The following is a 27,360-nucleotide window of genomic DNA, read 5'->3' as shown; positions in this document are numbered from 1 at the left end:
CAGTCATTCAGTGGTTTGTATTTTTAGATAACCGGAACCTCTGCTAATCTTGACTGTGGTCTGACATTTCTGAGTTTTGGACGTTAATGACTTCATAGCAAACTGAATTTGTCTTTCTGTGATTTGTAATTTGTATAATTTGTATAAATTTATAATTTGTAATTTATAATTAGAATTTAGTTACAAATTCTCTCTACAATTGTAATTCTCACAGAATCAGTCTGAATCCTTTTCTATGACTTTAATTAAAGCATTTGAATATATATATATATTAGACCCTTGTCTTTATCTTTTTACACATCAATTCCCCTCCTCCCCCACAAAAAATGTTGACTTAAACATTAATAAAAGTATAGAGAAGAGCTGCCTGCTGGCAGAGTTCTATAATGGCTATTTTTTTTCATAGCATCTCAACAGAACGCCACCGTGCTGAAGTTCGGAGAGCAGTAAACGATGAACGGTTAACAACAATTGCACATAAGTAAGCCATTAGTCATACCACCCCTGATTTTTCATGACGTAGTATACCATAGTTTTGAAACAGTCTTCCTATTGTGTAGAGGTTCCTGAGTCTTTTATCTTAATAGTAATATCTCTGTACTCAGGGATCCTAACCATAGCTGTGTTAACTGTTTATTCTATTGGTTATGTTTTGCATTTATTTGGTTAGGCAAGCTTTAAGTACTCAGGTCAGATCCTGTTACAATGTAATCTCTGTGTACCTAAAGGCCTCCACAGTTTAGCAGGTGATTCCTTTATTTGAAACAAAGTTTAATAACAAAGTACCCTGCTCCCCAAATTTGACAGCCCCATAGAGGTTCTTTGTAACAGTATTTGATATGTATACATATTGCTTTATAAATAGGCATTATAAATTTTTTGACTCATATTTCATGTATTTTGAGATTCAGAAAAAAGATTCTAACATATCGCCTGGTTTTAAGAAATATGGATACAGTATATTTTAATTTACTTTGAAAAGTCAACAAGATTAAAATTATAAAGAATTTTTATCAAATTGCTTTCAAATCATTATAACTATTTGATAGATGGGGTGGAGGGTGGTAGAAGATAGGGACTGAGCATTAACGGAGTATATGTATGGAGAGAGTGCCTCCTGAAAAATAGAAAAGAGCAGAAATCCTTTAAATGTTAATGCAAGGTGGTAGGAACATTTTATAAAATAAGGTGTATTATAGAATAATTCATTTGCTTTTTATTTTTGTCTTAGTATGAAGTAAAACTAAAAGAAAAATTTTGATACCTTTCCATTCTGTAGTAAATAGTGCTCTTAACCCAATTGGCAGTATTAGTATTGGCCCCAAAGATCCATTAGCTTCATATTGTACTTCTCTGTTCCTCATTTTACTTGACTGATAAAATGGGGTGCTACCTTTTTAACTGCATAGTTTGAAAGATAAGCAGTTTTTGAATTTGGAGATTTTCCAGTGGTAGATATCTATGCACTGTAGAAATTTCGAAATTTTCCTCTAGTGACATTAAGTATTGTTAGGCCAACATGGCTGAAACATTTAAATATTAATGTGCTCCTTCTTTTAAATTTCTCTAAACTTTTAAATTGAGATACTCTAAAAATAGTAACTGAGCCTAGATTCTAATTTGAGAACTGGTAATAGGAAACTTATGTGCTAGATAATGAAGTAGTGAATAGTAGTTTGCATTCAGAGGCACTTAGAGACAAAATTAGTACCTTAAAAACATTGGAACAATATTGTGGGACAATTAGTTATAAGTTGATGCATCAGTTTCATACTTAAAGATAACATTTATTTAGTCTCCTTTTCCTTTTTTCCCCTTTAAAGAATGAATTTATCCTTATATTTGGGTGAAAGACCAAGTTACAGGTATGCAAATAGGTTATTATTATTTCAGGCTTTTTCTTGTATTTATTTCAAAATTGAAGCTCTCAATTATTCAGGGGCACATACTTCATTTACGAATTAACCGAGCCCCTTGCTTTTCCTTCTCTTCTCCTCCTCCCCTTCCTAATACTGCCCACCCTTTAGCTATTTTGCTGCTTGAAAGTAGTCAGAGGGTGGGAAGGGAGAGGAGGTGAATATTTTAATTAGTTATTTTACTACTTGTTAGTTGTTCTGGAAAAGGTTTGATGGAAGAAATTATAAGTATTTGCCAAAGTATTTTGGTTAATATGTGAGTTTCTTTAATCTGTTTGACCTCTCCCTTTCCCTCCTCTCTCTATTAGCATGGATAATTGAGAGTTGGCTTTTACCTACCTGTTTCCTCTTTTTTTCTCTCCTTTTCTGATTTCTTTAATACATGAATTTAATTTTTTGAAAAACGTTTACTTCAGTGTATAATTTTAAGCTTCTCAGGCCTTTCCATACTCCTGTTTTAATATTTTACATTGTGGTTTTAGTTTGACCAGATGTTGTATTTACTTGTGGAGCCCAAGGGGCAATGAGTGGGTAATGCTGAGGAAGACATAGATCCCTCATTCTGTTCATCTCCTTTGCCCTCTGTAGCAACAGAACCTAGTTCTAAAGATTATCTATAGGAGGGTTTCATACTCTGAGCCTGAAAAAAGTAACTTGAGCCAAAGGAGGAATGCATCTGAACTGACTGCATTCCCTTTCTCCTCTCCCTTCCCTCCCCCACTCAAAACTGCAGCTTAGGCCAGAAGGAATGTTTGAAAGGTGGAAAGAAAGCCAAGAAAATTGAGCACAAAGGAGGTGGAAACAAAAGGAGTCAAGTGTCTGGGATCACAGAAAAGCCTTGCTCGAACCATAACACGTTTTTATTATTTGATACTCTAATTCAGTTTTGAAACATGTCAGAATATTATAGTATTAAAGCCTGGAATGTTAAGAGGCCTCACAGTTTTTAATTGGCCCTCTCTTGGCAGCATTGTATCTAGAGAAAGTAGCTATCCAGAATTACTGATCTCTTAGCTCCTTCCCCATCAGCTAGACGTTCATGGATACTGTGTGAGTCTCTCTGTGAGGATTTCGTGCTGGTGCCGTGCACACCAAAGGATGCAAGGGCCAAGGTAGTTCTACTAGTGTCAGACTTTCAGAAAAGGGTTTTGGAGCAAGGTTTCCACCCCCTCTTGCTATATTTAGTATAAAGAAAGAAATGTTCTCTGAAACTTAGGAATCCCAGGGAAGCCATGGAATAAGATGTTTACAGAAACCTGTAAAATTCTTTTTAAATGATTTGTGCAACTAATGCATATTTACATCCTCTTTAATAAGCAAATAGGCATTTTTAGTCTAATTATAACATGATGAGTAATTTTTTACTCACTTAAAAAAATTGAGCATGTTTGTGTGAGTAGAAATTTGGAAGATTTATAAATATTTTTAGAAATTGCAGTCGTGTTTTTTGCACTTCAGATTCTATCTTTTCAATAGCATATATATTCGTGTGCTTAAATTATTAATCTTCCATAATTTCTGCCACTATTTAACAGTGTACCAGGTAAGTGTAGACATCATTTTATTTGTGTGGTAAACTTTCATCAAGCAAATTTATTAGTGACATTCTAGTAAAATGGTAGCAAGATAGGAGTAAACCAAGAAAATACTGAATAGCTTTTAGAATTTTGTCCCTTTGATAATCAGTATTAGCCCTTTTCTGTCTCTCTTGTTTGTACCATTCTCTATTTCAAAACTAGCGTCAACTTGGAGATTACATGATAACAGATTTGTGAGGATTATCTGGGTCTTAGGAATCCCTCTTTCCCGTGTCTTAGGTAGGCCTGTGTTAAACCATAGGGAATTTGCAGATTTCCCACAGTAACTCAGTTGGATTCATCAACTCCTAGAATTTCTTTTCTTAGCTGAATGTAAATTCTTCTCAAGTTGTAATTTGTTTCATTCATTGAAAGTTTGTAGATTAGACAACAGTGTCTAGTTAGTATAAATCAAAGGCGAAAGTTAGACATGAAACACATTTGAAAATTTTTATACCTTCTACTTGTGATGTGGCATTCAATAGCATGATATATGCTTGTTGAAGGAGCTGTTTAGTAACTGTGTGACCCTAAGCAAGTTATTTAACCTCTTGGTAACTCAATTTTCCCATCTATAAAATGGAGATGATAATATTACCAATTTCATAGGCTTGAAAGAATTATATGAGTTAATACAGGCAAAATATTTAGAACAATATATCACATGTACTAAGTGCTAATTGATGTTAACTATCATCATCACCATCATCATCATTTTCCACTATCCACTAGCAAGGGCTTTTGTGTACTCTACCAGGAATCAGTGGATATACAGAATCTTAAACTCTAGGTTGGGTTGTAGAATCTTTGGTTTTGAAAAAGGTGCAAAAGTATTTCCAACTTAGTGAAGAAACTGATTGATTGATTCTGGGTGAATTTTAAACCTTGACAGTCACCGTTAGTTAGACTGCTGCCTTTATTGAAGCCAAGCAAAGGGAAGCGAAAAGCTGTCTTTTCATGCTTCAACCTCTGCTTGGACTCCTAGGATAAAATTTGCTCAACAAGTTTAGAGTAAAATTGAGAATAATGTCTGCTAAGAAATAGAGTTCAGTTGCTTCAAACATCTCTGAGAGTGAAGAATGATATAAATAAGTAAAATTAAAATAGTGGCAGATTTATTCCAGTGTCCTCAGATCCAGTCTATTTTCTTTTTAATAGAAAGGATAATAATATAACACATTGTCAGTGACACCTGCAGCGATATGTGCAGCTTCACACCTCCCAGTACCTAGTCTCCCTCGTTTACTGCCTCAGTTTCCCTTGTTTGAAAGCCTTAGAACCTCTGGCCATGCAGGCAGTTAGGATAATTTTGCAAAAATTCAGTGAATTTCATCCTTAATTATTAAGGAGTGTCTGATTTTTGAAATTGAATAATTTTTACCTTTTTAGCCTAATTACAACATTAAGTTCTAAAAGTTGGTAGAAATACTAGTTTTCATCTTTAATACCAACCAGATTTAAACTAATGAAAATAATGTTGATGTTTATTTATAAGACATGGGACAGTTTTTCACAGTTTCAGAGATGTTCATTATAAGATTCAGATTATGGAATAAAATGTGCGAAAACCTGAGTGTATGTAAGATCCTTAAATTCTGATTTTTATTCATAGTTTCGATCTTGCTTAAAATAAAGCCTCTCCTGTTCACTCAGAGTACTTTTTTATAATTTAAAAAGTTATATTTGAATATATGTGTTTGATTCAGTTTTAGCAATCGAGAACTCTTGTAGCAGCATTTTCTTTTTTGTTTAGTATGTCTGGACCTAATAGTTCCTCAGAATGGTCCATTGAAGGTCGTCGATTGGTACCCCTGATGCCCCGGCTGGTTCCCCAAACTGCCTTCACTGTAACAGCGAATGCTGTTGCCAATGCGGCTGTTCAGCACAATGCGTCTCTTCCGGTGCCTGCGGAAACAGGAAGCAAGGAAGGTGAGTAAAGAAGCATGTCACTGTGCAGAGATGACTCTTCTTGGATTCTTCCAAGAAAACTTGTCTTATTTTTCATCTGTTTTTGTCCCAGGATTTAAACGCTGTGAAACTAGTGAATGACTCTTGTTCTGAAACTAGAAACTGCCAAGTTTTTAGTCTCAGCCAAAATTAAATATCCCTTTTGTTCAAAGTGTGAATTACATTAATCACAAAATTGCAAAAAGCCTTGGAATTAATTTTTTGATAGGAACCTATCTTGTTAGAAGTGGATAAAAGGCCTTAATGGGTGACATAGAAAATTAATAAGGCAATAGAAGTCATTTATAATAGCTGCTGGAGAAAGATGCTGAACTGATACTTTAGAAAATAAAGTTCTGTTTTTGTCTTCTGGAATCAATGGTATATGCTGCTTCTCTGTTCCAGGCAATGTGTTGAATCTGTTAGGGGTTACATGGCTGATGGAGAAGGCTTTCTTACTGTTATTTAATCTAGTCATTGACAGATGCTTTAAAATTCCTTGGAGTCTCCTAAGGTCACCAAGAGTAATATTAAATTTGAGAGTGCATGTTTGAGTTGACTTCAGTAGCTTAGTTTGGTGTTATATGAAAATGACCCTGAAAATAATGCAGTTGTCAGTTTATTTTGGGGAATTATCTTTTTTTGACTATGGATTGTGGAACAGAGTGAGACATTCCTTTCCTACATGCCAGACTCTGTTTTACACCTAAGGAAGCTATATTTAGGGAGAGACAGTTATCAGTGTTCAAACTTGGCCTTCATTGAATTCCTGTTTTCTTTGTTGCAGGAGAGATATCTTTCTTCTCTGCCCTCTTTTATCTTTTCTCTTTACCACCTCTCTGATTCAGTGGAAAGAATATAGAATTTTTGATAGTTCTAATCTAGGTTTGAGTCCTCATTTGTCATTTCCTTGCTTTGTGACCCCCCCCACCCAGTCTTTTAGCTTCTGTGAGCCTTGGCTTCCTCATCCTTAAAATGAGGATGTGGTGTTGTGAGATTAGTGATAATATATGGGAAGAATTTAGCATAATCCATGGTACTCATTCCTGCTTGTTGCTGTTATTCAAGCAGTTAAAATACCGTGTTGTCATTACCTTAGTTATTGTTGCATTGTTTAGATGGCAAGTGACTAATGAGTTGTTTATAAGAGAAACTTCGCTTGGTTCTCTCTGGGGGCTAAGTTGGAAATTTCTGTGGTTAGGGAAAAATGATCCATCACTCCATCATTGGTACTGCTATTAATATTAGAAAATAAGTATATGCTTTTTGTCCAACTCCTGCTATGAATAAATAATGATTTTCATTTTTCTCAGTTTTGACCTTGGTTTCTTTGTAACTGTGCTCTTCTCTATTGTCAATACCACCTGTAGACAGCTGCTAAATACTTGGGGAAAACCTGGTTAAGTGATGATTTTCAGGAAAGGTTATTAATTTTTTTAACCTGTGGATCTAATTCCTAGTATTGGCTGCTAACTTCTGGTTATATGAAAATGTTAAAATTGGCCTGCAGTAAAAAAAAATTGTCTTTGTGTATGCGTGGACAGTTTTGGTGAAAGTTAACAGCAGACTTTTTTATCGTTCCTTCAGTAGTGGTTTGCTATTCCTACACAAGTACCACGTCAACCCCAACCTCTACCCCTGTTCCAAGTGGCAGCATAGCAACGGTTAAGTCTCCAAGACCTGCCAGTCCTGCCTCCAATGTAGTTGTCTTGCCAAGTGGAAGTACTGTTTATGTCAAAAGTAAGTGATATTCTCAGTGTTATCAGGGCCATCTTGGCTAAAAGCTACAGCATAGGCTCTGATTAGATCTGCCTTCCTGATTAATTCATTGGCCCACCGGCTATTAGCGGTGGTTAGTTTTTGAACGTTGTAAAGAATTCCTTTCTTTACATATGACTAGGTATATATTGCTTTTTAATAATTTCCGGGGGTTGACTATGTATCCTTTTTTTTTGTTTTCTGTGGGGAATCTGCCTTAAACAGTGCTGTCCTCTTAAGTATTCACTTGTTCTGATTTTCATGGAATACAAATGTGAATAGAAACTAAGAGAGTGTGCTTATGTCATTTATTTAGTGTTTATTCCTATAATTGTAGTTTTTGTAGTGTTTTTAAAAATTATGCAGCATGTCTTCTAATTGTTAAATTTCAGTGAAGCATTCTAGAGCATCTTTCTTTCATATTTCTAATTGACTGTAATTTTTTGAGGTTTATTTGCAGTTTTTAACCCTTTGATTCTACCCTGTGAAGCACTTTGATGTCCAGTTCATTTTTTGCTTTCAATGTTTGTTATGTCAGTATTGATTTGCTTTTAGTGTTAACTGGAGATCATTACTATTTGACTTTGGTTTTTCTCAGTATAGTTATAAACTTAATTTCTTTGTAACTTTTAGAGGTGGACTTTGCTCTTTTAGACAGAAATAATTTTAGGTCATTATCAGTCTTGGTTAGAGTCTAAAACTTGAAGGTATAAGGAGTTATGTTTTATCACCAATTCCATGAGTCATGCTGTGTGCTTTTGTGGATGTCTGCTTTATAAAGATTTCCTATGTATGTTGCAAAATTTTATGTTTTTCATTTGATTTTTTTCTTAAGTATAAGACAATTGAGGCTTTAGTACATAAAGAAAAATTTTAAACTTTGGGAGTATTATACTTGATTTCTGTGAATTTAGCCAAAATGGTCTTTTAAAATAACTGTAGAGGTCTATTTTTTAATTGTTTTTTAAATGTTGAAAGTGAATCCCAAATATGAAGAAAGCATTTCATATAACACATAGCTTGAAGTAACTGAAAGTTTATTGCTTTATTCTCAGAAATCACACAGGCAACATTAGTTTGAGATATAGTCATTCTTTCTCCTAACTTCATATGTGCAAGGCACTGTACCAGGGAAACAAACCAATAAGACTGAGTTGTTGCCCTTTGAGAGCCCCTTAATAACAGGAGATGTGCAGACTGACTGCCACATTGCCATGGGATAAGTGATACCGAAAAGAATGTATGAAGTGCTTTCCAAGCTCAGAGGAGACATGGATTAGCTTTACTTGGAGTAAGGGAAGGCTTCACTGAGGAAATAACTTACAGGATGATGATCGCTGGATGGTGAAGAGGTCACTGATGGTATGTGGTGTTCCCCAAAGAACGAGAGTATATAAAGATTCTACATGGATAGAGTATGTGATAAGTTGGCTTTGGGGAATGGTGAGCATGTCAATTTGCAAGGATTATAGGGTGGGTGGAATAGGGTATTGTGTTCTTAGAAAGATATGGGACCTTGAATGAGACAGTAATGATTTTTGTGCCTTATCTTGTAGGGAGGTAAAACTAAAAGATTTGAGGCAGGGCACTGGCATGATTAGATGTGAGATTTTTATAACTTGTAGGTTGAAAGGTAGAATGGAAGTGGAGAAATTAGAAGCATGTACACCTTTTAGGAGGTTGTTGCTGAAATACAGGCAGGAGATAAGGAGGCCTAACATGGCTGTAGGGTTAAAGAAAGTCAGGAAGACATTCAGAGATAGCTCCCCTAAGGGAAGATTGATAGAACTGTCTGGGCATGAGGCAAAGGGAGAGGTCAAGGATGACTGATGACACGATGATTTTAAAATGAGGTATAAAATACAAGGTTAGATTGCTATAAAATGTAACAATGTTGTGATTGCCTTACAGGTGTTAGCTGTTCAGATGAAGATGAAAAACCCAGAAAACGAAGGCGAACAAACTCTTCTAGCTCCTCCCCTGTTGTCCTTAAGGAAGTCCCAAAGGCTGTTGTTCCGGTCTCAAAGACGATCACTGTGCCTGTGAGCGGCAGTCCCAAGATGAGCAACATCATGCAGAGCATTGCCAACTCCTTACCACCCCACATGTCTCCTGTGAAAATAACCTTCACCAAACCGTCAACACAGACGACAAACACAGCAACACAGAAGGTGTGTGGTAGAGGGAATCTCTGTCTGCCAGGTGCTGTTTTACCCTCTTTCAGTCAGTGTGGTTCGGACTTAACAAACATGCACTGAGTGCTTACTATGTGCTTGGCATTATGGTGGGAATGTTCACATCTCTTTCTTTAATTCTACATATAAAGCTTTGGGTTAGATACTGTTATTTTACTTTTTGTATATGTTTTTGTAGATGAGGCTCAGAGACGCCACATGACTTGCCTGATAGGACATAGCTAGCAGATCTTCTAAGACTTCCATTTATTTCACTTTTATGGTTCTATTTGGAAAAAAAATATAGAGAATTCTTTCAACCTGTATTTGGATAACTTTACCTTTAGTAACTCAGTATTTATGTTGCCAGAGTAATGAAGTTGTCAGACAGAGTTAGGTGTTTCATAGACGAAAGGAAGGATATGATTAAGTGAATAATTGTTATCATATTATTTTTTAATTCTTGAAAGCTATCATTGATTCATAAACTCTTCTGTCAGTATGATCAAGTCATCAGTATTTGGTCTATTTTGTTATTAGAACCCTCTACTTCCCACACTAATCTGGAAACTGATGGGACTCTAGGCTTGTTACACACTGCTGTGTCTAAGATCTCCCTTCACTGTCATTCTGATCTTCCCCTTTCTTGGTTTATTTACAAATTTGCTGAAGTATATCCTCCAGTAGCTTCTTGGTATATGGGTGGGGTGGAAAGTAGAGTTGTTAAGACCTTGTGTGTGTGCGTGCGTTTGTGTGTGTGTGCGTGCACGTGTACACGTGTGTGTGTATGCTCAAGTTCTGTCCAACTCTTTGCAACCCTGTGGACTGTAACCCTCCAGGCCCCTCTGTCCATGGGATTGTCCAGACAAGCATACTGGAGTGGGTTCCTCCTCCAGAGGATCTTCTTGACCCAGGGATCAAGCCCATGTCTCCCACATCTCCTGCATTGCACGTGGATTCTTTACCACTGTGCCACCTGGGAAGTCTTTGAGACCTTACATGGTAGACTGAAAATTTCTTTATTCTACCCTCCTACTGTCTTGATGTCAGTTTAGCAAGGTAAGTTTTCTAGGTGGGAGGTCATTTTCCTTGAGAATTTCGAAGATGTTGCTTCATTGGCTGTTGGTTTACAGTATTGCTTTTGAGAAGTCCAGTAATGCCGTTATAATTCCAGACCTTCTTTTTCTCTTGGAAAGCTCTTAGTAACTGTCAGAGTTCTGAAACTTCAAGGTAATTTTCCATGGTTGTGGGTCTTTATTTTATCCATTGAGTTGTATACTCAGTGGCCCCTGTTATTCTAGTCACTCCTATCCTTCAATTCTGGAAAATTTTTTGAATTATTTCTCTTATTTTTCTGTCTTTCTTTGAATCACCTCTTATTCTGGATATTGAATGCTTAGATTGATCCTTTAATTTCAATCTTTCTCATCCCCAGTTTCCATTTGTTGGCTTTTTCTACTGTAGTAAAGTAGTTAAAAGTCTGGATTTTAGAAGTAGACTTCCTGAATTTTGAATCTTACTAGCTGTGTGACTTTGGGAAAACTAAACTCTAGATGTAAGTTTTTCTGTTGTAAAATAGTGAGAATAGTATATCTATTTTGTAGAGTTTTAGGGTGTAAATAAATGAGATAATAAATGCAAATGCGTAGGATAGAGCCTAGCACATAGTAAATGCTCTGTAAGTATTATTTTCTTTATTTTTTAATTTTACCCTTCATTACTTGTCTGGAATTTTTCACTTCAGTTTTTCTGTTTAAAATTTCTAGCAACTTTCTTGCTCTCTGAAAGTTCCTTTTTTTTTTTTTTTTTTAATAGTATCTTGCTCTTTCACGGTCGCTATGTTCTCTTTTCTAATGATACGATAATTAAAAAATATTTTTTTTCTTTCATATTTTCTCTCGTAAATTTCCTTTACCTATTTGTTTTGATCTCTGTCTTTAATTTCAGTTTACTTAAATGTTGGCCACATCTATATATGGAAATAGGCACTAAAAAGCTGATAAAAACTTGTGAGTTGGATGGGACATAACTGGCAGGTGACTTTCATTGTGGGTTGACTTAGCAGGGCTGTTCTGTTGATAAACACTCAGTACCACTTTACCTCCGCCAGTTGTCATTCTCGTTAAGGCTTTTTCATGGACTGGATAGATTCTTTAGAGAAGAATCTTCTAGTCTTCACCTACAGTAGTAAGTCTGTCTGCCAATATTTTGGGAACAAAGGGAGGGAGAGGTCTGGATAGTCTAATCATTCAATACATAGACTTTACTAAATCCCTCTGTTTTCAGCATAGCACTAACTCTCTTCAGTCTTGTATCATCAGATTCCCTTGATTCAATCTCTCCCTCAAGAGAAGAAGTTTTTAGTCTTCCTTTAGGATAGGGGAGATTAGCTGGGGATCTTAATGTCGCTTAAACAGGTTTTCAACTGATTTCCATTTTTTCAATCCCTCTGTCACCCCCACTTCAGAAGCATCTGGTACTCTCAAGTTCCTGAGTCTTTCTGGGATTCTCTGAAAGCTGTCTTATTTTTTGTTTCTCTGTTTGCTGGTCTTAGATGTTCAGTTTTTTGAGTATACTTGATTGGTTATTACTTCTCTGTTTTCCACTTTTCAAAAACTTGGTAGCTGTTGTCTCCTTTCCATTTTAACCTTTTGGGTTTATGTGCCTCTTCTGAAAAATCCCTTCAGACTGTTTTAGAGGGATTTGGGGGAAGGAGTAGAGGTGAATTCTTGTTTTCAATAGTTTGTCTTTCCTGCTTTAAAATCTTCAGATCCATGATAACTTTCATTTAAAGAAGCTCCTTGAGTTTCTTGGAAAGATGTCATTATATAATATATAAAAATTTTAATTTTCTTGATAAACTAGAAATGATAATGAGTTGATCTGTGGAATATAATTCTGTCTTCAGTCTTAGGATGAGGCATTATAGTTTAGTATTAAAAATCAGGTAAGGATTTTTGTAATCAAAGAGGCCTGGGTTAGAACCCCAGCTTTTCCAGTATGTCCTGAGATAAATTAGTCTTCCTAAATCTGTTTATCCCTCTGTGAGATATGGGTAATGCCTATTTTATAAGGTTATTGTGAGGATTAAATGAAACTGGGTATTTTAAAGTACACAAAGTGTATGTACTCAAAAAATATTAGGTCCCTTCCCTTGCTGGTGTTGTAATGGAAAGCAGTGTCACCTACCATTAACTTTCTAATCTTTTTTGGTAGACATATAAAAATATTCTACAGGAAGACATAAACCTATAAGTCAAGTCAGTGAACTTTAAAAAAAATTTATTTATACTATTGGGAATGAACTGTTCCAAATAATGAATTTATTTCATTAAGCTTCCCCCTTAATATATAGAAATTGACTATTTTTGCTGACTTCTTAAATGTTACACTGAATATAATTTTTGTATTTGTATTTGATGGCTCCAAGGTAATCTTTCTGAATATCAATTTTTATATATTTTAATTATTGTTTTCTGGGCAAGCTGTATATTAGGTGTCTTTAGCCTCCAAGAATATTTAAATCTACTTCTGTAAATTTTTACTACCTTTGCTGGATCCATTTTATCAGTAATTCTCTTCTCGTCTCCCTCTTCTCTTCTGTTCTTTTGATATTTGAGAAATAATGTAGCAAAGTTATAGCTAAAAGAGTACCCATCTCCAGTCCATGTCCTTTTATTTCCTTATTCTGTTTTATTATACTTTTATTCATTATACTTACAGCTTGTGGACATTATGTTACTTATTTGTTTATTTTCTATTTCTCCCATATAGTATAAGTTGTTACTGAAGGTAGAGACTTGGTCTTATTCATTACTATTTCCTAGTGTTTAGAACAGTGCCTGACATGCAGTAGGTGTTAACTAATATTTGTTGAATGAATAAGTATATATGGTTCTAGTAATCACTCTCAATCTCTCTTGAGCCTCAGTTTCTTTTAAAAACAGAGATAATAGTAGTGCTTACTACTTAATTAATTGAGATGATTTGTGGAAAGTACTTAACATAGTACATATGATGAATACTCAGTAAATGTCACCTGATATTTAAATTAACTTTCCAGTCTTCTTAGTAAACCTGTATAAAAATTCTTATAATAGATGGGAGCTCACCTATAAGTGAAATTGGTGAACTTTTTAATTTTAATTTTTCCTTTTCTTCTGAATTGTCAGTTGAAAATTGATAGTTGAGGTTATCAGACTTGAAATGCTCATAAGAGGACTTATTTATCTCCAAAGTCATGCATGAGTCATCCCATAATATTCCAGGCTTAGAACCTTAGATTTGTCCTACTGTGTTGAATCAAATTAAATTGGCTTTCCTGGTTGCTCAGTGGTAAAGAATCCACCTGCCAGTGCAGGAGACATGGGTTCAATTCCTGCTCCCAGAAGATCCCACATGCCATTTAGCAATTAAGCCCGTGAACCACAACTACTGACCCTGTGCTCTAGAGCCCGGGAGCCCTAACTGCTGTGTCCACGCGCCACACCTGCTGAAGCCTGCGTGCCCTGGAGCCCGTGTTCCATAAGAGCAGCCATTGCAGTGAGAAGCCCATGCACTGGAACTAGAGTAGCCCCCACTTGTCACGCCTTGAGAAAGCCTGCCCAGCAATGAAGACCCAGCACAGCCCCCCCAAAAAAATAAAATTAAGACTTATTCATTCCACAAATATTTACTAAATATCTAGTATCTGTTACACTTGATCTTAGCCAAAAGGCCGAGAAGCGATACTAAGTATCTAGTATCTATTTTGTTTTAGTTGCAAAATGATACTCTTTTACTTCATGTGTATTCAGTGCCATTAATTTTGTTATTTCTTGGAGAAGCTGAATGTGGGTAGGAGTAATAGATACACTGGATTTTTGGTATGTTTTTTGTTTTCCTTTTGCTGGATAATTGGATTTTTTTGAAATCTCTGTAAAGCTGTTACCATTATTCCATTCACCTTGGATTTCTCACAAATCCTGTGGAAGTCAATTTAGGAATTACTTTACATTAAGTATAATTATTTATGAATTTGTGGACTTGATTCAAATTCAAATAGATCATGTATTTTCAGGGTAGACAAATTTCCACCTGTGTTAATGTGGTGCCTTCATTTTAAGTATAACATTGGTACAGCACTTATATAAACAAAGCAACAGAATATAGCTTTATGCTTTCACATGCTTGATTGATATTTTTCATTTTATCCTTAGGGTGCAAGTCCCAGCACTCTTAAGGAGTTTTTGTGAGTGCTAGAAGGTCAGTAATTTGAATTATGGCCTGAATAAACACTGTTTGGTTCTCTTGGTTTCAAAATCCCTTTGTTTCCCTTATTGTAACACGTAACTGAAGTACAAGTAAAGTTTCTTCAAGGTGGATCTCTAATTTTGGATAACCCCTTTTCAGATCAGAAATTAGCTTGCAGACTGAAATCTCAAAATATATTTTATCATTTATACCTATAACCTAAAACATGCTTTCAAAGATTCTGTATTTTGCTGAAATGTCATTGTCTTAATGTTAGAAGTCTACATATATACTCTAGTTATAAAATTAAAAATATTTGACCCAAGTGTGAATGCCTCCCCTTTGCTACCCATGACAGATATTGCCTGTTAAGTGTGGCATACTTTTCCTGCCAAGCCTTGGCGAATCCTTATCTGTGCCGCAGAGTCCCTCTAAAAGCTGTGCTGTAGGAAGGTACTGCTATTAGTTCAGAATTGGCAAATATGAAACCTGACATTGCTATTACTACTATTAATTGGCTTGGCTAGTTGGTAGTAACTGTGAGCTCTTTGGATTCTCAGGGGTATCAGAATTTGGGAAAAAGATATATAAAATTTTTTAATGAAACAAAAATAGAGTACATTAAAATAACTTTCCACATTAATTTGATATCTTAAAAAATTAATTTCCAGATTGATTTGAACTATAACAGCTTTACTGTTGTCCTTCTAACATTTATTAAATAGTAATAAACTATTAAATACCATTTGTAAACTGCCAAATATTGACCACCTGCTATGTGCCTAGCACTATGTTAGACGCTTCACATCATTATCTCACTTAATCCTTAGAATGATTTGTAAGGTAAGTATTATTATCCCTATTTTATAGATGAAAATTGGAACCTAGAGATTTTCACATATCCGGGGCACTACCGTTTGTTAGTAGCAGAGATTCTCTACTCAAGAGTTCTCAGGTTCATTTGACTCTTAACTTTGGGTCTTTTTACCATATTGGTCTACTTCTCAGTTTATATGATGGCTAATGGTTGTGTTTGTAATAGTGCTATGTAGATGTTTGCTGATTGAGTCTATATAGAAGTATGCTGGTCAACTCTATAGACGTTTTTGCTGGTCAAGACTTGTATGTCTGTCTTGACTCCTCAAATAATCAACAAACTTCTTAAAGTAATGGACACTACTTAGAATTCTTTACCACGGGAATATATAATAATAATGCTATGACGTCAAAACTTCTTTGAGATGTCAGTACTGAGTATAGACATCAATAAGTTTGAGTGACTGATTTAATTTCAGACATTCTTTAGGACTGATAAAAAAGTTAAAAAAAAGAATTTCTCCCTTAAATTCTTTGGGTTTTTCAAAACAATTTTCTGTCCTAGGTAGGTAAAAAGTAATTCTGGTTAGGAAAAATTCACTCAGTGTCATTTGGGGTATCACTAAACTACCATTATACTTGCCCAGAATAAAGCTGGTACTACAGATTTATAAATGGTTTTGTGTTCTCAACTGTAAAATGGGGATAATAATAGTAATCTCTGTGATAAGACTGTTGGGAGATTTCAAAAACCAGTATGTATTAGCTCTAGGAGCTAATCTTGATTCTTTTCTTTTCCTCAACTCTGCCATTTCCATACATCAGCAAGTCCTGTTGACTCTATGTCTTAAAATAATCTGAATCTGATCACATATCTTTGACTACTAACACCCCAGTCCGAGCAGCCTCTACCATTTCTTGCCTGGTCTACTGTAGTGACTACTTTACTAGTCTCACTGCTTCCTCTCTTACCTCTCATCACCTAGCAACTAGAATGATATTTTAAACTATAAATCAGGTTTTGTTTCTTTACTTAAAATCTTCCCTTAGCTTCCCATTATACTTAGTATAAAATTTAGATTCTTCACTCTGGTTTGCAGATCTGATCTGGCCTCTGCTTGCTTTTGTAACCCTTCCTTGCCCCATATGCTTTTGCTGCACTGGCTCTCTTTCCTGTTTTTAAATACAGACTGATTCCTACCTTTGATCTTTTGCGCCGTCCTGTTCCCTCTGTCTGAAATGCTTTCTCCTGTCATCGACATTTTTCAGGTCGTAGTGGTTAACCTTGAAATCTCTATCCTGCCTCTTTTTTCCTCCATTTTCTGTGTCTGTGATCAAATCTGGTTGGTTTTACCTTTAAATATATTCAGAATTAGTTCACTTTTCGTCAGTTCTACTATAGACATTTTGGTTACCATCTTCTCTGCTTGGTTTATTTCAGGAGCCTCCTAATTTGTCTCCCTGTTTCTTCTGTCTTTGCCTGGCTGTACTTTTCACCTAGCAAATTGAGTAATGATGTTTAAAAAGTACTTTATTTCTTAGAACAGATTTGGATTTATAGGAAAATTGAAAAAACAGTACAGAGAGTTCTCATATATTCTGCATTCAGTTTCCCCTGTTCTTAATGTTTTGTGTTAATATGGTACATTTGCTCCAATTAATAAACCAATGTTGATGCATTAATATTAATAAAGTCCATGGTTTATTCAGATTTCTTTAGTTTTTACCTATTGTCTTTTTCTGTTCCAGGATACCACATTACATTTTCTTGTCATGTCTTCTTAGACTCCTCTTGGTTGTGAAAGTTTTTCATACTTTCCTTGTGTTTGAGGACCTTGACAGTTTTGAGGACTAGTCAGATATTTTGTAGTATGCCCCACTTCTTCATTTATCTCATGTTTTTCTTACAATTACATTATGGTTATGGGTTTTTAGAAGGAAGACCACAGAGATAAAATGCCATTTTCATCATATCATATGTAGGGTATATATATCAACATGATCTTACACCATCTAGTCCCCCATTACTTTACTAAGTCTGTCTGCTGCTACTCTCTGTTTTATAAATTCCAATCCCATTTATTAGGTCCTTGAGGTTTCTTGAACATACCAAGCTTGTTTCTTCCTCAGGAGCTTAGTATTTGTTGTTACCTGTTCCATTGGATGCTTTTCCTGTAGGCAGCAGTGTGATTCAACCCCTACTTCTAATTTCTGCTTAGTTGTCACCTTGTCAGAAAGATCTTCATTGAACGTTTTGTAAAAAACCATATACCACTCCCTTTTTCTTTTGTTTTCTACCCTGCTTTATTGTGTCTTCCGTTTATCTCAACATGGCATATATTTACTTTTCTATTTGTTTACTGTTTTTCTCACTTTACTGGACTGGAGTTTAATGGAAATTAGAAATGTTTCTGTTTTGTTCATTACACTAGCTTCAGCCTCTAGAACCATGCCTGGCACATAGTAGATGCTCAACAAATATTTATAAATGAATGACTACCCAAATTATTTTCTAGAAAAATTATGCCAGTTTATACTCCCTGAGCAGTATATTGAAATGCTGCATCTTGTACAGCATTGAATGTTGTCTTTTAAAATGTTTGGTTGGTAAAAGTTGTTTCTTTTAAATACATTTTGATGATCGCTAGTAAAGGAAAGCTTTCATATATTTTTAGATGTAAATTACTTTTTCTTGAATTGCTTCATTGTGTTTCATAAGCTATTTTTAAATTGTATATAACTGTGAGTCTAGATACATTAGTAGTATGATAGGTACATGAAAATAACTTATTTTACCTTCCTTAGGTTATTATAGTGACCACATCACCAAGTTCAACCTTCGTGCCCAACATTCTCTCCAAATCCCATAACTATGCAGCAGTCACTAAGCTTGTACCAACATCAGTCATTGCTTCCACAACCCAGAAGCCACCAGTGGTTATAACTGCTTCACAATCCTCTCTGGTCAGTAGTAGCAGCAGTGGCAGCAGCAGTTCTACACCATCTCCTATTCCTAATACAGTTGCAGTAACCGCTGTGGTTTCTTCCACACCATCTGTGGTCATGTCAACAGTAGCACAAGGTAAGTGGTAATTTATCATGAAATTCTGTCCCTGTAGTATGTGGAATTTTTTTCCTTAATATTTTAATTTTATGGGGTATAATTGATTTACAGTGTATTAGTTTCAGGTGTACAGCAAAGTGATTCAGTTATACATAGATTCATTCTTTTTCAGTTTCTTTTCTCTTATAGATTATCACAGAATATTGAGTCGAGTTCCCTGTGCTATATAGTAGGTCCTTGTTGATTGTCTATTTTATATATAGTAGTGTTCATCCCAAGTTTCTGATTTAATTTCCCCCCCCCCCCCGCCCCGGCCCCTGACAACACACACACATTTCCCCTTTGTGAAATTGTTATTTGAGGAAAGAGGGATATTTCTCTTGTTGTTGTTCTGTCGCCCAGTTGTGTCTGACTGTTTGTGACCCCATGGACTGCAGCATGTCAGGCTTCCCTGTCCTTCATCATCTCCCAGAGTTTGCTCAAACTCATGTCCATTGAGTTGGTGTTGCTATCCAGCCATCTTGTCCTCTGTTGTCCCCTTCTCTTCCCGCCTTCAATCTTTCCCAGCATCAGGGTCTTTTCCAGTGAGTTGGCTCTTTGCATCAGGTGACATGAGTATTGGAGCTTCAACTTCAGCATCAGTCTTTCCATTGAATATTCAGGGTTGATTTCCTTTAGGATTGACTGCTTTGACTGGTATTTCTCTTTGTTATTATTGAAATAGCTTTAGGCAAAATGAATATTCCATGCTTCCATTTTTCATTCTTAATTTTCTCCAGGTATCTTCTGAATCTCTTGGGAACCTGTGACTTTGACTTCCCTATTTTCTCCTTTGTTTCTTAGCATCCTGTATCTCTTTGAGCCGTAAGTCATCATAGGGGAGCTAGATAAGACATCTCAGAGATTTCTCTTAAATTCAGTGGAATTCAGTAGAGCATCCAAATGTAGACACTCCAAGGAAACTGTATAATTATTTTGAGTTTTTGTTTGAGATATTTAATTTAGGTATAAGTGCTAAGAAATTAAGGCATTTTCTTACAAAAAGGTAAATGTTAGCAGAAGTAATATATAAACTGCAATTGTGATTCTGAGTGCAGGGCTTCTTTAGTAGCTTCTTTGTAGGTACCTGGGGCACTGTGGCATTCAGTGTCAGCTTCTGTTGGGGACTAAAGGCAAACTGTTTTAAAGCTGATGTATCTGTTTCTGGTTATTCTCTTAGGGGCAGCTGGTGGTGGAGGGGGAAGAGTCTTAGTAACAATAAGACCTGGTAGAGGGCTCCATGTTAATAAATGTAGTTGTTGTTCAGTCACTAAGTCGTATCTGACTCTTTGTGACCCCATGGACTGCAGCACACCAGGCTTCCCTGTCCTTCAGTAATCTCCTGGAGTTTGCTCAAGCTCATGTCCGTTGAGTCAATGATGCTGTCCAGCCATCTTATCCTCTGTTACCTGCTTCTGTTGCCCTCAGTCTTTCCCAACATCAGGGTCTTTTCCAATGAGTTGGTTCTTTGAATCACGTGGACAAGGATTGGAGCTTCAACTTCAGCATCAGTCCTTCCGATGAATATTCAGGGTTGATTTCCTTTAGGATTGACTGGTTTGATCTCCTCGCAGTCCAAGGGACTCTCAAGAGTGTTCTCCAGCACCACTATTAGAAAGCATCAATTCTTTGGCACTTAGCCTTTCTTATGGTCCAGCTCTCACATCCATATATGACTACTGGAAAAATCATAGCTTTGACTATATGGACTTTTGTCAGCAAAGTGATGTCTCTGCTTTTTAGTGCGCTGTCTAGGCTTGTCATAACTTTTCTTCCAAGGAGCAAGCATCTTTTAATTTCATGGCTGCAGTCACCATCTGCAGTGATTTTGAAGCCCAGAAAAATAGTCTGTCACTGTTTCCACTGTTTCCCCATCTATTTGCCATGAAGTGATGGGATCAAATGTCATGATCTTAGTTTTTGAATGTTGAGTTTTAAGCCAGCTTTTTCACTTTCCTCTTTCACCTTCATTAAGAGGCTCTTTAGTTCCTCTTTGCTTTCTGTCATTTAAGTGATATCATCTGACTGGCTCTAAAAAGTAGAGTGTAGGGGAACTGTGTATGCTTGGCTCATGTGTATGGAGAGGAACTACATATTTGGGATATAAGAAGTCCTAAATTCTACCAATTAGAATGTTTATACTGAATTGATCATTATGAAATAGGATAACTGAAATTTTCTTTTTTATTATGGAAAATTCCAAGCACATAAGTAGATAGAATAGTAAAATGAATGCCCATGTGCCCATTACTCAGCTTCAGAGATGAGCAACACATGGTCAGTCTTGTTTCATCTATACCTGCTATTTTCCGCTACATATCCTTGACCCGGAATGTTTTGAAGCAAATCCTAAATATCATAATTTCAGTTATAAATACTTCAGTATGTATCACAACATGATTCTTCCCTTCTATCTCCTCGAGTTTTCATGCAGTATTTATGAGACTAGAAGTCATAAATAACCTTTTTTATCTTATCTCTTAAATTCATCTGACTCTTGTTCTTCGTTAACCGAAGAGTGGACTATTATTTGTTACTCAGGTTGATTGCTATTATTTTTCTACTTTTTATTGTTTCTCAGATAAATCCTGTTGCCATTGCCTTTTCTCTTACTTTGGTGAGAGAAATTTCTTTTGTCTCATTCTTCTAATAATGTTTTATAGACTTGATGAGTTACCTTACTCAATATTGTGACAGTCTTCTGCTTTTATTTTCCTCCCTGGTTGCACTTCAACCTAAGAAACATGGTACTTCCTATTTTATTGTATCCACTAATACTCCTGTTCTCTTTACTGTATTTATTTTTTTAGTCTGGCCCTGAACGCAGTTCCCATTTTCCATTTCTGTTTCATGAAATCCTCTTCTTATGAAATTCTCCAACCCTGTCAATTCAAATGTGGTCCTGTATAAAAGGATGTAGAGAACATGGATTAGTTAGGAAGTTACTCATGTGCACAGTTTACCTCAGTTAATACAAGAGTTCATTAATGTAATATAAAGGTTAAAGTTTTCAGATAGTTTAAAAATACTCTTTCACTTGAATGACACTTTATACTCATTAAGTTTTAAAACGTTGGCACTTGAAAGGGGCTCCAGAGATAATCTAGTTTAGTAAAACTAAGCAATATAGCAGACACATGTCACCAAAATCCTAGCAGTCAGGGAGGGATGGAGGTGAGCAAGGTGGGAGAATAATGTGTAAATAAGATGAGTAAGCCCTCCAGCTGATCCTAACTGCATCTTTCTTTTGTCTTCTCTCAAAGTATTTCCTCAATCTGTGGTTTTACCTGATCCATTAAACAACCCTTAGAGAATTATAGTGCAGGGTAAACTCAACATTCCAGGAAAACTGCGTCAGAGTGTCTTAAGATTTCTTCTTGGTTTTTATTATTCTCCAGAAACGTTTTACATACAAATGTGATATTTAAATTTTTTTCTGTACTGCACTATAAATGTCATAATAGGGCTGTGGGGGAGGAAGGTGTGAAATAGCCTGTTTGTAATTAGATTTTTATAATTAGGCTATTAATTTATCAGTTTCTCTTCATTACAGATAATAGTCCTGTTATGTTGTTGATGAATTATAACATTACTGATGAAAAATCTGGGAGAGGGAATAATTTTTCTCAAACTCATAACATCTCTAGTGAAAATTGTTGGTATTTGCTTCCTGTGCATGCTTGCTAATACTAGCATTGCACTGAAAAATTTCTTAAAACCTCTTATCACGAGAACTTTTTGCTATGGATATATTAAATAGTATGCCCACTTGTACCTTTCCACATGATTAATGACCTAGTTCTCAAGGATAACTGATATTTACTTTATTGGAAGTGAGATACAGAAAAGCTGCTTTGCCATGTTAAATAATTCAAAAGGTGAATGTTTCAGTGTGAATTATTTTATCTAATGCCATTTTTAAATTGACTCATTAAAACCTGAAAAGCAGCGTTTAAAAAACTGTATTCAAAACTTAGTTTGCAAAAAACAAAATCAAACTTCTCACATTGAGAATCTATATTTTCTAAGAGAAAAACCTATTGAGAGATGTGTGAGACTATGCTGGCTGATGTTTCTTCTGTTTTGACTTCACCAAGGGAAAATGTGTTGGTTTTTTGAGTGTTGGAGCAATGATGCCTCTCTTGCAAAGTTTGAGGACTAGATATCAGATATGTAAAATACTACATTCATTCTATCTGACGCTAGGTGTTTATGATCCTTGTTTTTATTGATTTACCTAGTTTTAAACTATTACCTACAGTAATAACCAGAAGTAGCTTTAATTATGCTTCACTTTTAAGTGTTCTTTTCCTTACTTTTCTATAGGTGTATCTACATCAGCAATCAAAATGGCATCAACCAGACTTCCTTCTCCCAAAAGCTTAGTGGGTGCCCCAACTCAGATTCTTGCACAGTTTCCTAAACAGCATCAGCAGTCTCCTAAGCAGCAGTTACATCAAGTGCAGCAACAGACGCAGCAACAGGTGGCCCAGCCTGCTCCAGTGTCTCATCAGCAACAGCCTCAGCAGTCTCCTTTGCCACCTGGTATCAAGCCTACCATTCAAATCAAACAGGAGTCAGGTAAACGGAAAAATGTTTACAGGAGATGGTAATTCTTCCCCAGTCACCAGTTCTCTGAAGATGGTAATAATATATATGGATTTATTTCCACATACAGGCTCCTCAAGCACTAGAGTTTTAATTTCAAAACATATTCTGAGACCCTCCTGTTGGAGATATTTATATAGAGAGAACTGACGCTTGGGAATTGAGAAGAATGAAAAACCAGTTTGCACAGCAGCAAGAGGTTTTCTTCAGTGAACTTTCAGGAGAGATAAAGGAAGCAGAGGAAACAAACCCAGATTTTAGAACTATACCCTGGAGCCTACTGGGGTTATGAGAAGTCAGCAGTGGAAAAATTAGTCTGGGGAGTCTTGTGTTAGAGGTCATATTGTGATTTTGGCATGAGTTTCTAGGTGCTAGGCAGAGGTACTAAGATTAAAAGACACTGTGTACAGTGAAGAATGTGGCATAACAGTTTATTGAAATCATCTTTAGCACAGTGGGAACTCAGAGGTAGGAGGCAATAACTAAGTTACTGAATTGTAAAGGTACTGAATAGAAAAGCAGATAGGATCGTCTTAGATTTAAGGAGATTAAAAGCCTCTTAGCATACTTAATATCTTTAAGAAAAGAAAATAGATTTTTTTGTCCTCCGTGGAATCTATATTTTATTTCAGGGTAGAACAGGACTTTGGGAGATCCTGATATTTTCAATTTTTTGTTTACCTTTTTGATAGGAACATTTTATTGTTTTTTAAGGTGTAATTGATATAACATTGTATTAGTTTTATATGTAGCATAATGATTTGATGATATATGTATATATTGCAAAATGATTACCCCAGTAAGTTAGCATCATCACCACACATAGTTGCAGTGTTTTTTCTTATGATGAGAATGTTTAAAATTTACTCTCAGCAACTTGGAAATATACCATGCAGTGTTGTTAACTACAGTCATCCTGCTGTACATTACATCCCCAGTACTTATGTATCTCTCAACTGTAAGTTTCTGCCTTTTGACTGCAAGTTTGTACCATTTGGCCACTGCCTCACAGCTAGTATGAGGTATGGATAGTACAGTGTATCAGTAGTCATAGGGAAATTGATCTCTTGTTTTCTTTTTGCCTGCAGTCTCTGTCAGGCTTTAGTTTCAATGGTATATGTGCTTTCAAGAAAGAATTGTAAAGTTTTCAAAATGCTCTGGAATTTTTTTTAAAAAAGAGCTTTATTGAGAGAGAATTTACCTACCATTCAACCCATTTGGAGTACTATTTAATGGTAGGTAGTATATTTACTTCTTTGCAGGCTCAGATGCCTGCAATGTAGGAGACCTGGGTTCAGTTGTTGGGTCAGAAAGATCCCTTGGAGAAGGGAATGGCTACCCACTCCAGTATTCTTGCCTGGAGAATTCCATGGACAGAGGATCCTGATGAGCTACAGTCCATGGGGTCACAAAGAGTCGGACATGATTGAGCAGCTTTCACTCACTCCGTATATTCACAGATATGTGCAACCATCACCACAGTTGAATTTTAGAATATTTTCATCACTTTCAAAAGAAGTCCCGCCATGACAACCTCTTAGCCTTAAGCAACCACTAATCTACTTTCTGTCTCTAGGTTTCTATATTCTGGATTTTTATGTGAATGCAGTCATTTAATGTGTGATCTTTTATGACTGGCTTCTTTTACTTCACAAGGATTTCAGGGTTCATTTATGAAATAGCATGTATTAGTATTTCATTCCTATGGCCAAATAATATTTTCACATTCTGTTTATCCACTTGTCCATTGATAACACTTGTTTGTCTCTGATTTTTGGATTCTAGCAACTGTAGTTTATGTGAAGTGATATTTCGTTGTGGTTTTGATTTGTGTTTCTCTGACGACTAATAGTGTTGAGCGTCTTTTCATGTGGTTATTGGCCCTCTTTATATCTACCTTGGAGAAATGTTTATTTATATCCTTTGCCATTTTTAAATTGAGTTGTCTTTTTATTATTGAATTGAAAGATTATTTTTTTTTGCTATACATATTTTAGATATTAAGCCTTTGTCAGATACATGAACTGCCAACATTTCCTCCCATCCTGTGGGTCGTTTTTTCATTTTCTTGATGATGTCCTTTGAAGCACAAGCGTCTTTAATTTTGATGATGTACAGTTGATTTTTTTCTTGTGGTGTTGTACTTTTGGTATCTTATTTAAGAATCTTTTGCCAGATCCTAGGTTATGAAGATTATCCTTATGTTTTTCCTAAGAGATGGATAATTTTACCTCTTAAATTTAGATCTTTGATCTATTTTGATTAATTTTGTAATGGTGTGAAGTAAGGATCCCACTTCATTCTTTGCATATTGAGCTTTGATTATCCCAATACCATGTTTTAAAAAGACTGTTCCCCCTCCATTCAGTGGTCTCAGTACCCTTGTGGAAAATCCACTGAAAACATGTATGACTTTATTTCGGGATTCTCAGTTGTATTCCATTATATGTCTGTCTCTGTGCTGATTTGATTACCATTGGTTTATATTAAGTTTGAAATCAGGAAGTGTGAATATTCGTGTTCTATTGTTTTTTAAAAGATATTTTGGCTGTTCTGAGTCCCTTGCAATTCTGTATAAATTTTGAAATCAGCTTGTCAGTTTCTACAAAGAAGAAAGCTGAAAATCTCATGAGTTTGCTTTGAATCTATAGATCACCTGAGGAGTATTACCATCTTTATAATGTTAAATCTTCTGATCCATAAGTATGGGATGTTTCTGTGTTTATTTAGAGCTTTAATTTCTTTCAACACTGTTGAAATGAATGGTTTTCAGTGTATTAACTTTATACTTTTGTTAATTTACTTTTAAGTATTTTATTTTTCTAATTATTTGGATTAGTATAGAGCTGCAATTGAATCTGTTGATTTTACATCTGCAACTTAGCTAAACTCACTTTTAGTCCTAATAGTTTTTAGTGAATTCCTTAGGATTTTCTATATGAAATATCAAATCATCTGCAAATAGAGATAGTTTCTTCTGCTATAATCAGGATGCCTTGTATTTCTTTTTCTTGCCTGATTTCCCTGACTAGAATGATAAAATTTTGATTATTAACTGGCAAGAGTGAATATCATTGTTTTGTTTCTAGTTCCTTCTATTCATAGAACTTCTTTCAGTGTCCACTGTAAGGTGGTCAGTTCAGTTCAGTCGCTCAGTCGTGTCCAACTCTGCGACCCCAGAAACCGCAGCATGCCAGGCCTCCCTGTCCATCATCAACTCCCGGAGTCCACCCAAACCCATGTCCATCGAGTTGGTAATGCCATCCAACTATCTCATCCCCTGTCGTCCCCTTCTCCTCCCGCCCTCAATCTTGCCCAGCATCAGGGTCTTTTCCAATGAGTCAGCTGTTCGCATCAGGTGGCCAAAGTATTGGAGTTTCAACTTCAACATCAGTCCCTTCAATGAACACCCAGGACTGATCTCCTTTAGGATGGACTGGTTGGATCTCCTTGCAGTTCAAGAGACTCTCAGGAGTCTTCTCCAACACCACAGTTCAAAAATATCAATTCTTTGGTGCTCAGCCTTCCTTCTAGTCCAACTCTTACATCCATACATGACCACTGGAAAAACCATAGCCTTGACTAGATGGACCTTTGTTGGCAAAGTAATGTCTCTGCTTTTTAATATGCTGTCTAGATTGGTCAGTTAGCAACAAATTCGCTTCATTTTTAATTTATTTGGTAAAGACTATTTCATCTGCAATATATGAAAGACAGCTTTGCTGAATATCAGATTCTTGGTTGATGGATTTTCTTTGACACTTCAAACACATACTTCTACTGCCTCCTGGCCTCCATTGTTTCCACTGAAAAGTTAGTTTCGAACCTTGATGCAGTTCCCTTGTAAATGGAAAATTGTTCTCTCGATGCTTTCAGGATTTCCTCCATGTCTTTGACTTTCAGCATTTTAAATGTGGTATGCCTGTTTGTGGATCTCTTCGTATTTATCTTCTTTAGTATTTGTCCAGCTTCCTGGATGTGTAAGTTACTGCTTTTCAATAAATTTGGGACATTTTCAGCCATTATTTCTTTGATTGGTCCCTTTTCTCTCTGTTCCTTCCTTTTTGTAGTTACATTACATATGTGTTGTGCACTTAATGGTGTTTCACATTTATGTTCATTTTTTTCATTCTTTTTTCTTTCTGTTCTTCAGCTTGCATAATCTGTAACTGATCTGTCTTTAAATTTCTTAATTCATTTTTCTGCCAGTTCAAATCTACTCTTAAGCC

The 27,360-nt window shown here is 35.8% G+C and overlaps 1 protein-coding gene and 1 pseudogene across 10 annotated transcripts in view; one reads left to right on the top strand and one right to left on the bottom strand.

The window, feature by feature from the left end:
• EMSY (EMSY transcriptional repressor, BRCA2 interacting) overlaps positions 1 to 27,360 on the top strand; it is an 80,814-nt gene that overhangs the window by 9,002 nt on the left and 44,452 nt on the right. For 4 of the 10 annotated variants that reach the window (XM_065944232.1, XM_065944230.1, XM_065944222.1 and 1 more), the window contains exons 4-10: positions 407 to 481; positions 1,824 to 1,865; positions 5,247 to 5,422; positions 7,028 to 7,180; positions 9,110 to 9,369; positions 18,226 to 18,502; positions 22,850 to 23,104. In XM_065944232.1, the coding sequence (XP_065800304.1) occupies positions 407 to 481; positions 1,824 to 1,865; positions 5,247 to 5,422; positions 7,028 to 7,180; positions 9,110 to 9,369; positions 18,226 to 18,502; positions 22,850 to 23,104 (1,238 nt within the window). The remainder of the gene's footprint in view (positions 1 to 406; positions 482 to 1,823; positions 1,866 to 5,246; positions 5,423 to 7,027; positions 7,181 to 9,109; positions 9,370 to 18,225; positions 18,503 to 22,849; positions 23,105 to 27,360) is intronic. The other 6 variants (XM_065944229.1, XM_065944231.1, XM_065944223.1 and 3 more) reach the window with 5 other exon arrangements.
• Positions 13,938 to 14,101, bottom strand: LOC136176165 (U2 spliceosomal RNA; annotated as a pseudogene).

Source organism: Muntiacus reevesi, chromosome 9 (assembly GCF_963930625.1).
Source record: "Muntiacus reevesi chromosome 9, mMunRee1.1, whole genome shotgun sequence".
Classification (NCBI taxonomy): Eukaryota; Metazoa; Chordata; class Mammalia; order Artiodactyla; family Cervidae; genus Muntiacus; species Muntiacus reevesi.
This window is presented reverse-complemented; position numbering and strand designations above follow the sequence as displayed.